The sequence below is a fragment of the Moschus berezovskii genome, chromosome 6, assembly GCF_049115385.1.
Source record: "Moschus berezovskii isolate FMDL1 chromosome 6, NW_MosBer_1.0, whole genome shotgun sequence".
NCBI classification, from domain to species: Eukaryota; Metazoa; Chordata; class Mammalia; order Artiodactyla; family Moschidae; genus Moschus; species Moschus berezovskii.
In genome coordinates this window covers 86,818,659-86,832,729 of record NC_142465.1, presented here as the reverse complement: position 1 = coordinate 86,832,729, position 14,071 = coordinate 86,818,659, and the positions used below count along the sequence as shown (strand labels likewise).

Below are 14,071 nucleotides of genomic sequence, written 5' to 3'. Positions count from 1 at the left end.
TGACTTTATTTCACTGCAGATGGTGATTGCAGCCATGAAATTAAAAGACACTTGTTCCTTGGAAGGAAAGTTATGACCAACCTAGATAGCATATTAAAAAGCAGAGACATTACTTTACCAAGAAAGGTCACTCTAGTCAAGGCTGTGGTTTTTCCAGTAGTCATGTATGGATGTGAGAGTTGGACTGTAAAGAAAGCTGAGCACTGAAGAATTGATGCTTTTGAACTGTGGTGCTGGAGAAGACTCTTGAGAGTCCCTGGACAGCAAGGAGATCCAACCAGTCCATCCTAAAGGAGATTGGTCCTGATTGTTCATTGGAGGGACTGATGTTGAAGCTGAAACTCTAATACTTTGGCCACCTGATGCTAAGGGCTGACTCATTTGAAAAGACCCTGATGCTAGGAAGGATTGAGGGCAAGAGGAGAAGGTGACAATAGAGGATGAGATGGTTGTATGGCACATCACCGATTCAATGGAGATGAGTTTGAGTAAACTCCGGGAGTTGGGGATGGACAGGGAGGCCTGGCGTGCTCCAGTACATGGGGTCGCAAAGAGTCGGACACGACTGAGTGATTGAACTGAACTAAAGTGGCACCATTTATAATCATATAGAGTACTCATTTTCATAGGAGTACTAACTGCTTCCAGGACATACGGTACACTGATCTGTTGCTTAGAAGGATGTTGCCTAGTTTTGCATCTTCGAACCTTCCTTTTGGGTTTAAAGGGAATGCTGGCCATCCCCATCTGTCAAATACAGTTTAAAAAATAAATGTTAATGTGATTGACTAAGTTATCACGTAACTATTCTCTGGGAATGGAAGACATTTCTCATTATGTGTCTATTCAGTTAGTTTAATCTTAATTTATTTCTGAATTCTTATTCTTTATTTTTCTTATTTCTTGTTTTCCTTATTTCAAATTCTCATTGTCATCTCATGTACTGACTTTCATTGAAGTTTTACAAATTATTCAAAATATACCATTACTGACCCCTTCATAAACAATATGAAGAAAGTTTGCTAAAAAGACTCAGTAAGAGAAATTTTTTTTTGTAAAGGAAATGTGCTATTAAAGGGTTCCTTTCCACAGGGTTTGAGGAAACTGCAAGGATATTTAGGTAGGTTTGTTTTCTGGGTTTCTTTTTATTTCAACGGCAGCAGTTATGGGACGTCAGATTTTATGTAGGTTGCAAGTCCTTGTGTTTCTCTTAATTGTACCTTTTTTCCTTTAAAATTAAAGTTCGTGTTTGTATTTAAAATATTAAATTATTTTACATTCTTCAGGCACTACCTCCCAGGACAGAGAAAATGTCTGTTGACCAGGACTGGCCTAGTGTTTACCCTGTTGCAGCTCCATTTAAACCCTCTGCAGTACCTCTTCCTGTTCGAATGGGTTATCCAGTAAAAAGGGGAGTGCCCATGGCTAAGGAGGGAAATCTGGAACTTTTAAAGGTAGGATAAGTTGCTGGTTCATTGGCTGAAACTTATATTTAAATAAATGTTGATTTCCCTCTGACACCTACCCCCCTGCCCTCACTTCCCCCACCCCCAACACTTCAAGGTTCAGTGTATAGCAGCTTACTGTATTTTAATTCAGTTGTTTTCCAGGTAATAATGGATACTGTGTTTTACTTATCCCTGATAAAGATGGCTTAAAGAATTCTAGGCATTTAAGAATGGGTGATTAATTGGTCTTGTGGCTTCCTTTTGCCTTTTTCTTTTCTGTTGTATCTTTTCTATATTGTGTTTTTCAAGCAGAAGTAAATGAAATAACCTAATTTGAGAGTGAGAATTGGTGGGGGGCGGGTGAGGTTTTTACTTTTAAAAAAGAGATTTTAAAACTTTCCAGAAAATTAGTATTATTGTTATAGTCCTTAAACTTCTTTATTTCATGAAGCAAAACAGGTTATGTTAAATGCTTCAGTTAAATGCATCTATAATGAGTTGATAGCACCTTTTGTGATTTATGAAAAGTAGACTTTGTAAAATATAAATGTCCATTACCAGGGAATGCATGTCTTAGATGGTTTCCTTTTACCTATAATGAAATTATCATCAAGAAATTGTATTTTCTACTAAATGAGAGAAACTGTATTTTCTACTTCATGAAAAACAAAAATATGCTAAAAGTTGATGGTAAAAAAATGAGATAGTAAATAAATTTTTTTTTTTAATGAGAGAGTAACCTGGAGAGGGGATCATCTGCTGCTGGGGACAGGCAGATGAAATTTGGACAAGGGAACATTTCAAGAGATAAAGCGAACACTTGTAAAACTAATCTTTTCTTCAAATGGAAGAGAAGAATTCAACTTAGTTTAAACAAAAAAAAACTTTGGAAAATATCACTGTGAGAGAGAGTAACAATATGTTTATAATGTTGTAATGGTGGTCATGAGTGGAATTTTAATAAATATAAAAATCTGAACATTTAATGCATGCTGTCTCTTTCAAGAATCACCTATATGCTTAGTCCAGTGATATGATTTGTTCCCAGTATGTGCCATATGGATAAGCTTGTAAACTGAGGTAATATATGCAGAGTTCATAAAGCAGTGCCAATATAAATCCTGTGTAAGCATTCACTATTATTTTTTTCCTTTTATGACTTGTAAGTCACGTTTCAAGAATAGAAGTATAGAAAATGAAGTCACCCGCCCCCATAATCCTACCTTTTGGTGTCTGTTTTCTCTTGTTTAAAGTAACCATTTTCTGATTGGTACTTAAGATTCCAGACATAATGTTTGGAGGAACTTTATGCTTATTCAGATTTTCTTTCAAAATAAGTTTCTTTAAACTAAATTTTCTCTTTGGATGCTTATCATTATTTTTAGAATATCCTAGGAAGTGTTAATTATTTATTTGAAGGAATCAAATCGCTGACCTTAACCTAAGTTTTCATTGGCCCTATAAATAGAGAACCTTTCAATGTATTATAAACATATTCCCAAGTTCTTTTAATTATTCATTTAAGATTTGCTTGCTTTGTTTATTCATTCCATTTAATTCATAAAATGTCTGTTAAGGATAAAACAGAAAATGTCTTTTAGTCTATGTGTTCCAGGGGGATTAAGATTATTAAACAATGGTCTGTGTCTTTGTTTTTAGTTTTATAAGGGAAATATGTACACCTGTAGATTTGTGGCAGGAATAACACTATAAAAATAACAGTTTTTTCTCTGCCATTATTCTTATAAGATACTTGGTACTGAATCTTTATTTCAGGAAATTCATTTCTTAAATTTACAACATCTGTGACATGGAATCAGTATTGTTAAAAAAAAAAGATTTTATTTATTACAAGGTTTGTGAGGCTTATGATTTAATTTTATGAGAAAATTGTGTTTCGTGTTTTTAAGAGACTTAGGAATTCCCTGGCCATCCAGTGATTAGGGCCTGGTGTTATTACTGCTGTGGCCTTGTTCAGTCTCTTGTTGGGGAACTAAGATCCCACTCTGCATGGCATGGCCAAAAAAACAAACAAAAAACAAAGACAGTTAGCTAATTTATCCTTTAAAATTCTCTATTTTAGATTCCCAATTTTCTGCATTTGACTCCTGTAGCAATTAAAAAGCACTGTGAGGCTCTTAAAGGTATGTGGTTGTTTTATAATATGAACTTAATATTTTATTAATTTAACAGGAATCTCATTTCTAATGATAAAGGGGTCAGTTTATCAAAAGGATACAGTATTAATAAATATTTGGGACCAAAAATTGGAGCATTTAATATACAGAAAATATTTACAGAATTGAAGGAAGAAATAGAAAGCAATACAATTATAGTAGGGGGCTTCAGTACTTCACTTTCAACAATGGGTAGATCATCCAGATGGAAAATCAGTAAGGAGACATTGGATTTAAGCTTACACATTAGACAAAATGAATTTAACAGACATTTACAGAACATTCCATCCAACAGCAGTAGAATACACATTCTTCTCAAGTACACATGAAACATGATTTCAAGATAGATCATATGTTAGACCATAAAATAAGTCTTAATAAAATTTAAGAAGATTGAAATCATATCAAACATTTTTTCCAGCCACAATTATTTGAAACTAGAAATGTATTGAAAATTCACGAACATCTGGAGATTAAATAGCATGCACCTAAACACATACTGATTCAAAGAAGCAATCAAAGAGACATCCAAAAAATATCTTGAGATATGGGATGTCTCAAAAGCAGTTCCAGGAAGTAATTTTATAGCAATAACAGCCTCTATAAGAATAAAGAAAAATATCAACTAAGCCACCTAACTTGGAACTAGAAAAAGAAGAGCAAACTTAGCCCAGAGTTAGTAGAAGGAAGGAAGTGTAATGATTGGAATGGGAATAAATTAAGACAGGACAACAGAAAAGATAAATAAGAACTTATTTTTTGAAAAGATAAACAATATAAACCTTTATCTAGCAAGAAAAAGAGAGGCTTGAAAATTAAAAATGAAATAGATGTTGCAACTGATATCACAGAAATGCAAAGGATCTAAGAGACTACTGTGAACATCTTTATGTCAACAAATTAGGCAACCTAGAAATATATAAATATTTACAGTCCTACAAATATATAATGTACCAAGACTGAAGCATGCATAGAAAATCTGAATGGACCAGTTACTAGTAAGGAGATTGAATCACTCCAGATGACTTCATTGGTGATTTTTTTTTTTAATTGAATCATAGTTGATTTACAATGTTTCCTTAATTTCAGCAGTACATCAAAGTGATTCAATTAAACATATGTATAAATCTATGTATACTTTTATAGATTATTTTCCCTTATAGGTTATTTAAAAATACTGAGTATAGTTCTCTGTGCTATACAGTAGGTCTTTGTTACTTATTTATATATAATCATGTGTATATGTTAATCCCAAATTCCAAATTCACTGGTTTGTTCTACTAAACATTTAAAGAATTAATATCAATCCTTCTCAAACTTCCAAAAAAGTAAAAGAGAAGAGAACACCCAAAGTCATAAACTTACCATTATCCTGATTCCAAAACCAGACAAAGGCAAATAACACAGGCCAACATCCCTGATGAACGCAGATACAAAACTCCTCAACAAAATATTAGCAAACCAAATTCAACAGTACATTAAAAGGATCGTACACCATGATCAAGGATTTATTTCAGGGATGCAAGGTGGTGCAGCGCCTGCAAGTAAATCAGTGTGACATAGCACGTTAACAAAATGAAAGCTAAAAATCATTGGATCTTCTCAATAGATGCAGAAAAGGCATTCGATAGAATTCAGCATCCTTTCATGAGAAAACTCAACACAGTGTGTATAGAGGGAACAAACTTCAACATATTATAGGCCACATATAATAAGCTCAAAGCTAATATCATAGTACAGCAATGAAAAGCTAAAAGCTTTTCTTCTATGATCAGGACAAGACAGGGATGCCCACTTTCACCACTTTTATTCTAGTAGAACTCTAGAAGTTCTAGCCAGAGCAGCTAGGCAAGAAGAAGAAACAAAAGGCATAGGAAAGGAGGAAGGAAAATTGTCGGTTCTTGCTAATGACATTATTTTATGTATATAAACTCCTAATGACTCCAGAAAAACTTAATAAGTGGATTCAGTAAAGTTGCAGGATACAGTATACAAAAATCAGTTGCATTTTCTGCAGTGAAGTTGGGAGTTCAGAAGGAGATTCAGAAAGAGAAGTTAAGAAAATCGTTTACAATAGCACCAAAAAGAATAAAGTACTGGGTTGGGGGAGGAACAATTGAATGAAGGCAGTCAGAAGATACAGACTTCGAGTTACAAGGTAACTGAATACTAAGGATGTAATGTATGATGTGATAAATACAATTAATTAATACTACTACGTGTTATCTATGAAAGTTTTAAGAGAAGAAATCCTAAGAGTTCTTATCACAAGGGAGAAGTTTTTTTTCTATTTATTTTATTTTGTATTTATGTGAGACGATGGATAGTCATTAAATTTATTGTGATAATCATTTCATAATTTATTTAATTCAAATTATTATGCCCTATACCAGGAGTTGGTGATTGACAGGGAGGCCTGGCGTGCTGTGATTCATGGGGTCACAAAGAGTCGGACACGACTGAGCGACTGAACTAACTAATACCTTAAATTGTACAGTTGTTATTGTTCAGTCCCTTTGCCGTATATGACTCTTTGTGACCCCATGGGCTATAGCACACCAGGCCTCCCTGTCCCTCACTATCTCCTGAAGTTTCCCCAAGTTCTTGTCCATGGAGTTAGTAGTGCTATCCAACCATCTCATCATCTTTCACGCCCTTCTCCTTTTGCCTTTCATCTTTCCCAGCGTCTTTTCTGTTGAGTCAGCTGTTCGCATCAGGTGGCCAAAGTGTTGGAGCTTCAGCTTCAGCATCAATCCTTCCAATGAGTAACCAGGGTTGATTTCCTTTACAATTGACTGGTTTGATCTCCTTGCTGTCCAAGGGACTCTCAAGAGTCTTCTCCAGCACTACAATTCAAAAGCGTCAGTTCTTTGGTGCTCAGCCTTCTTCATGGTTCAATTCTGAAAGACCATTGCTTTGACTCTAGGGACCTTTGTCAGCAAAGTGATGTCTTTGCTTTTTAATACACTGTCTGGGTTTGTCATAAGTTTCCTTCTAAGAAGCAAAGTGTCTTCTAAGTTCATAGCTGCAGTCACCATCCACAGTGATTTTGGAGCCCCAAAAGAGGAAATCTATCACTGCTTCCACTTTTTCCCCTCCTATTTGCCATAAAGTGATGAGACTAGATGCCATGATCTTAGTTTTTTTAATGTTGGGTTTTAAGCCAGCTTTTTTAAAAAGCAGTTAAAACTTACACTGTGCTATATGCCAATTATATCTCAAAACTGGAAGAAATAAAAGTAAAATATATATGAACATAATAAAAATAAGAATAAAGTACTTAGGAATATATTTAAGCAAGGGAGTGAAAAATCTGTATGTTTCATCAATATCAACTAATATTGATGAAAGAAATTGAAGAAGACACCAATAAGTGTTAAGATATGGATTGGAAGAATTAATAATGTTAAAATACCCATAAAACCGAAACCAATATACAGATTCAATGCAATCTCTGTCAAAATTCCAAAGGTATTTTTCCCAGACATGGGATAAACTCCTCTAAAATTTGTACAGAACTCAAATAGCCAAAGACCTCAGATAGCCAAAGCAGTTTTGAGAAAGAACAAAGCTGGAGCCATCACACATCCTGATTTCAAACTATATTACAAAGCAATCGTAGTAATCAAAACGGTATGGTATTGTCATAAAAGCAGACACATAGATCAGTGGGACAGAACAGAATTCCAAAATAAAGTCTTGTATTTGTTTAGTTAATTTGTGACAAAAGAACCAAAAATACTTAATCAAGAAAGGATAGTTTCTTCAGTAAATGTTGTTGGGAAAACTGGGCAGCCACATGTAAAAGAATGAAACTTGACCACATTCTTATACTATATACAAAAATGAATATGAATTAAAAACTTGAACATAAGACCTGAAACCATAAAACTCCTAGAGAAAAATATTGTGTGTAAGCTCCTTGACATTGGTCTTGGCAATGATTTTTAGGAATTTGACACCTAAAGCAAAGGCAAGAAAAGCAAAAATAAACAAGTGGGACTACATCAGACTAAAAAGCTTCTGCACAGCAAAGGAAACCATCAGTGAAGTGAAAAGGCAATCTGTAGAATGGTAGAAAACATTTGCAAGTCATGTATTTGGTAAGGGGTTAATAGCCAAAATATGTAAAGAACTCATACAACTCAATAGTTAAAAACAACTGATTTTAAATGTGCAGAGCTAAACAGACATCAGTTTTCCAAAGAAGATTTACAGATGGCCAATAAGTACATGAAAAGATGCTCAACTTCACTAATCATTGGGAAAAAAATTCAAAATCACTGCACCAAAGTGACTATCGGGAAGGTAACGTGTTGATGAGGATGTGGAGAAGAGGACCCTTGTGCATGGTTGATGGGAATGCAAATTGGTGCAGCCACTGTGGAAAACAGCATGGAGAGTCCTCAAGAAGAAGAAAATTAGAACACTATATAATCCAGCGATCCTATTTCTTGATATATATTCAAAGGAAATGAAGATGGAGTATTGAGATACATGGACTCCCATGTTCATCTGAAAGTGATGTCTACTTGCTCAGTATAGTTATCAAGGCTTTCCAGAAGAGGAAATGAAACCAGAAACTCCACCTGTAGCCTGATTATGCTAATAGGAGAAATAAATTAGTAAACATGATTATGATGAAATTTGAGCTTCTGTAAGGGCCTTCCAGTTGAAAATTAAAAGGAAGAAGAAAAAATGAAAAGATCGTAAAAAGAGGTCTAAAAACAGGAATAATAACCTTACGCTTGAAATGAGGGAAGAAGAATCTTATTTTCATTAAGTTATGTTGTCTTCTGTTTTGAGACATTAGGATGAACTTCTGTCCCTTTAGACTGTATGTTTCTTGATGCTAAAGCTGAAACTGCAATACTTTGGCCACCTCATGTGACGAGTTGACTCACTGGAAAAGACTGATGCTAGGAAAGATTGGGGGCGGGAGGAGAAGGGGACCACGGAGAATGAGATGGCTGGATGGCATCACCGACTCTGTGGACATGAGTTTGAGTGTACTCCGGGAGTTGGTGATGGACATGGAGGCCTGGCGTGCTGTGATTCATGGGGTCGCGGAGAGTCGGACATGACTGAGTGACTGAACTAAGCTGAACTGAACTGAATGTTAGACTGATAGAGATCACTGGTGCATATTTGTGCCCCATGTGACACAAATCATATGTAATTTTTTGATCCTTTGCAAAGCCAGTTAACAAATGCATTGTTGTTCAATCATCCATTCGTGTCCAACTCTTTGTGACCCTATGGATTGCAGCACACCGGCCTCCCTGTCCCTCACCATCTCCCGAAGTTTGCCCAAGTTTATGTCCATTGCATCGGTGATGCCACCCAGCCATCTTATTCTCTGATACTCTCTTCTCCTTCTACTCTGAATCTTTCCCATCATCGAGGACTTTTCCAGTGAGTCGGCTTTTTACATCAGACCAAAATGCTGGAGCTTCAGCATCAGTCTTCCCAATGGTTTTCAGAGCTGATTTCCCTTAAGATTGACTGGTTTGATCTCCTTGCTGTCCAAGGGACTTTCAGGAGTCTTCTCTAGCACCACAGGTTGAAGGCAGCAATTCTTTGGCACTCTGCCTTCTTTACACCCAAAAGTAAAAAAGTGAAAGTTGCTCAGTCGTGTCCAACTCTCTGTGACCCCAGGAACTGCAACCTGCCATGCTCCTCTGTCCATGGATTTCTCCAGGCCAGAATACTGGAGGGGATTGCCATTCCCTTCTCCAGAAGATCTTCCCAACCCAGGGGTCGAACCCAGGTCTCCTGCATTGCAGGCAGATTCTTTACTGTCTGAGCCACCAAGGAAGCCCTCTTTACACCCAAAGATGGGCACAATAAAGGACAGAAACAGTAGAGACCTAGTAGATGCTGAAGAGATCAAGATGAAATGGAAAGAATTCACAGAAGAACAAATATATTACCCTGTGATAAATTCCACTCTTTTTGTTTTTTAAACATTATTTTTAAATGTGCATTAATAATTTAGAAACTGGTAATGAGATAGTTTGAAAATACTTGATAGGTTTTAAATGAAAGGGTTTTATACAGTATATTTAGAAGACTAGCATTATATTTTATAATATTTAAGTGAATGTTTTAATCTTTCCTTAATTTTGCCTTTATACTTTTGCCAGCTTCTAGATTTAGATCATATCTTCCAAGTAACTCAAACGGCTTTTCAAGTATTTCTTCTCAGTTTTCTTTCATAGTAGGTCAGTTCAGATTTTGTATCTGACTTGCAAATGGAAAATTTGAAGCACAGGAAAGTTAGGTAATTTACCAAAACTTTAATAATCAGTGGCAGAAGTTAAGTAAAAACCAAGGTCTTCCAAATTCTAGTCTGTTTCTCTACCTATCTGACGAATAAAAGGTTGAGAGCGGTCTATTATGTACTTTCCAGTTGGCTGGGGTTTTTTGAACATATAATTGGGCAATTTAATTTAAAAACTGTAATTATCATCTGGTGATTGAAATGACTTATCCAAAGTTTTTTTTTTTAAAAAAGGTCAGTATACACTCAGTAACTCATAAAATTCCCCAAACTAGTCTGCCTAATAAAGTGCCTGGCACTGTTGCATCTTATAGTACAGGATACTGGGATTAGTCCATAATGGGAATGCAGTTTAACCCCAGGAATTTTGCTCTGTTCATTTTATTTAAATGTCAAAATGTTCTTAATGGCAAAGCTATTTCTCTCCCCTCAGAGTGTCTGGGTATTGATCTCTTAAACACAGTATTTAGGGAATGGTGTGAGCTATACTTAATTTGCTAACATATATTTAGTCCCAGATCTTGGAAGGTCTCTGTAATCTGGAGTGACATTTTGCAGACTGATTTTAAAGTCTAACCGGGAGCTAAATATAGTGTCTACTATAAGAAAGTCGTTAGCTTGGGGAAAACGTTGGAGAAAGCATGGATCCATGGGATCTCATGCGCTTGATCTAAGAAACCTATTACTTTTAGCTCTTCTTAGGAAGAGGTTGTTTAGGAAATGGGATTTCTGTTAAGGGGAACCTGATAATCTCAGTTTTCATCCCAGACTGGGAGCCCTCTACTGTACTAACTTGATAGGCTAGGGCAAAATGAAATCAGTTGCCCACCTAGGGAGTGCCTCGGTATTGTACCGATAGCTACAGGAGGCTGGGATATGTACCGATAGCTACATTTCCTTGAAAGATTGTTTTTTTTCCATTTGAGGCCTGAGTTTGCACCTCTATGCTATGAGCAGTGTTCTCCGGGCTTAGAACTTCTGGTTGTAGCCCAGATCTCAGATGTAGACCCACTCTCTCCAGACTGGCTGTATTGCGTGAATATGTGGACAAGTCTGTTCTTTCCATTTAGTGCCAGGAGCTCAGAAGTCAAAAGAAACATGAATTCAGGATCATTTAAAGGTGACTGAGGCTTTATAGTTAGAGGCCCTATTGACTCAATTTCTGAAAGAAGATTGACAGCATCTCAGTTCTCTGGTAGAACTTGCACACATGGCTTGGTGGATGTTAGTTCCCTGACCAGTAATTGAACCTGGTCCATGACAATGAGAGCACCGAGTCCTATCCACTGGACCACCTGGGAATTCCCTCTTAGAGCTCTTCAGAGCTTCTTTCACTTCCCAACAACTGATTTTTTTTTTTTTCATGTGTCAGTGCTTTTAATGTTGTGCACATCAAATTATAGGAAAAAGACAACTATAAACAAGATGCAGCCCCTCTACTTCCATGGACAGCACACGGCATTACAGCAAGCCAAGTTTATATTCAACCATCAAATGTGGTTCTCCTATTATTTCACTTTATGATGGGTCATTAAGAATGTCTTCAAATCCAATAGTCTCATCGTTACCCCTCAAAATATCCAGTGAAAGGTTTGAGCTTGGAAGAAATGGAAGACGCTGAACTTGCTGCCCTGCCTTGAATTCCATCTGCAGTTTTAGTGGCGCAGATAGACCCTGGATGTTTCTTGGTGTGTAGAAGTTCATCTTATCTTGGTTGAGCTGGTAATTTTTTTCTGATAATTCAAGAGGATGACTGGGCAGAAGTTCATTTTTCACACAAGAAAAACCTTTTCGAAGAAGATCATGACTTTCAAAAGGTCCACTTGCTGACAGCTCAGTAGCTGGAGTACTGTCCTTTGGCTGAGATCCAAGTTCTCTGGCATTCATGTTCAACTTGTTCAATGCACAAACCCTTACTCTGTTATGGTCAGCTGGCCGTGCCACTCACTTCCGTTTCCCCTTCACCTGATTTTTAATAACCTTCATTTGGATGTGAATTCATATTACCTATTGCCATTTCAAAAACAATAATGCTCCAGGCTCTATGAAATTTTCTGCATTTAGTTGGTCAGGAATTAACACTGTCTCATAACAGATATGTGTAAAGCTATAATAAGCTTCCATCAGGTCATAGTTCCCTTTTAACTTACTGCTCCCTACCAAACCTGAACTAGCCAAATCATTCCCTTAATTAAATCCCCTAATTAGGATTCACCTAGGAAGAAAAGTGATGCATGTGGGATGATGATGTGTATAAAGTGCAGAAGAGAATCTGTTCTTTCATTTCATGTATCCTGAAAGGTGACCTCCCTCAATAATTTGATTTTGTCTGGTGATATATATTACAATGAGAATTATAAAACTACAGATGATTAAATTTATTTTAATTCTCAGATTTTTGCACTGAGTGGCCAGCTGCATTAGACAGTGATGAGAAATGTGAGAAGCATTTTCCAATTGAAATTGACACAGCTGATTATGTTTCATCAGGACCATCTATTCGAAATCCCAAAGCACGAGTAGTGACCTTAAGGGTAAGAGTTATTTTTTAAAAAATAAGAATTATTATAACACTTTATTTTATAGTAGTATTTTGTATGTGTGACTATAAAACTGATGCATTTAGGCTTTCTAACAGTTTTCTTTATTAGAAAAATATAATGAATATTCTTAGAAATTAATATTTATATATATATTTCTGATTATGTTCCTCAGATAACTTACTAAAATGAGAAGTCAGGTCAAAGGATATAGATCTTTTAAGGATTTTTTATATATATAGTGATAGTTTTTTGATTATATAAAATTCCTCCAAATACAGTACCAGCAGATTGTGAGAAAGCCTGTATTTTCCTGTACTCTTACCAGATTAGATATTATTATTACCTATTAGTTTGATAGGTAAAAATTTTATTTGAAATATGTGTGTCTTTGAATTCAAATGAGGGTGAAAGTTTATTCCTTTGTAAAATTTTTTTTTTCTTTTTGCTCCTTTGCCCATTTTGATGCTGTATTGATTTCTTAAAAACTTATATTTTCTTTTTAATAGCAGCTTTATTGAGATAATTCACATACTATAGAATTTGTTGTTTTAAAGTTGACAGCTCAGTGGTTTTTAGCATAGTCACAGAGATGTGCAACCATCACCACTACTTAACTCCAGAAATTTTCATCACCATGGAAAGGAAATCACATACCCGTTATCAGTCACTCCCTTTTCTCCAGTGTTCTTTACTTCCCCCGAGCTCCTATGAACTACTAATCTTACTTTCTTTCTTTGTGGATTTGCCTATTCTTGACATTTCATGTAAAGGAATCATATAACATGTATGCTTTTGCGTAGTATAATGCTTTCAGTGTTTCATCTGTTATAGCGTGTATCAGTTCTTCATTTCTTTCTATTGCCAAATAATATTTCATTTTATGGATATACCACATTTTTTTTTAATCCACTTGGGCTTCCCTGGTGGCTCAGATAAAGATTCCACCTGTAATACTAGGAGAACTGGGTTTGATCCCTGGGTCAGGAAGATCCCCTGGAGAAGGAAATGGCAACCCACTCTAGTGTTCTTGCCTGGAGAATCCCATGGACAGAGGAGTCCATGGGGTTGCAAAGAATCAGACATAACTGAGCAGTTAACACTTTCACTTCACTTGTATTTATCCACTTAACAGTCAGTAGACATTTGAGTTTTTTAAACCAGGATCCAGTCAAACACAGTTGCATTTGCCTGTGATGTTATTTACGTCTTTTTAAATCTAGAACAGTAAAGGACCTGGCAACTCCTTTTCCCACTCCCCGACCTGCCACCCCCACCATGATGTAGACAAGTTAAAGAGACAGGCATTTTATTCTGCAGCATTCCCTACCTTCTGCATTTGTCAATGCATCCTGATGTCATTTATCTTATTTTTCTGTATTTCATATAAACTGGAAGTTAGATTTAAGGGGCTGATTACAGTTAACTGTGACAACAGTATTTGAGAGATGTTGCTATGTATTTTATATTGCATTCCATGAGAAGGCATGTAAAGTCTGGTTACTATATTTTTAGTATGCTGAGATTGATCATGTGGTTAAGAGACTGACGACACAATCTTTCTCTAATGTGAGGTTATATATTTTCCATTTCCCTTGAACAGGTAAGTGTGGATAGGTATGT

At 36.0% G+C, this 14,071-nt stretch overlaps 1 protein-coding gene and 1 pseudogene across 2 annotated transcripts in view; one reads left to right on the top strand and one right to left on the bottom strand.

Annotated features, from left to right (window-relative positions):
• MRPS35 (mitochondrial ribosomal protein S35) overlaps nucleotides 1–14,071 on the top strand; it is a 46,383-nt gene that overhangs the window by 6,120 nt on the left and 26,192 nt on the right. For both annotated transcript variants that reach the window (XM_055395657.2, XM_055395656.2), the window contains 3 exons: nucleotides 1,287–1,454; nucleotides 3,532–3,592; nucleotides 12,303–12,442. In XM_055395657.2, coding sequence (XP_055251632.2) covers nucleotides 1,311–1,454; nucleotides 3,532–3,592; nucleotides 12,303–12,442 — 345 coding nt within the window. In that variant the 5' untranslated portion in view covers nucleotides 1,287–1,310. The remainder of the gene's footprint in view (nucleotides 1–1,286; nucleotides 1,455–3,531; nucleotides 3,593–12,302; nucleotides 12,443–14,071) is intronic.
• Nucleotides 11,370–11,797, bottom strand: LOC129536632 (proteasome maturation protein pseudogene; annotated as a pseudogene).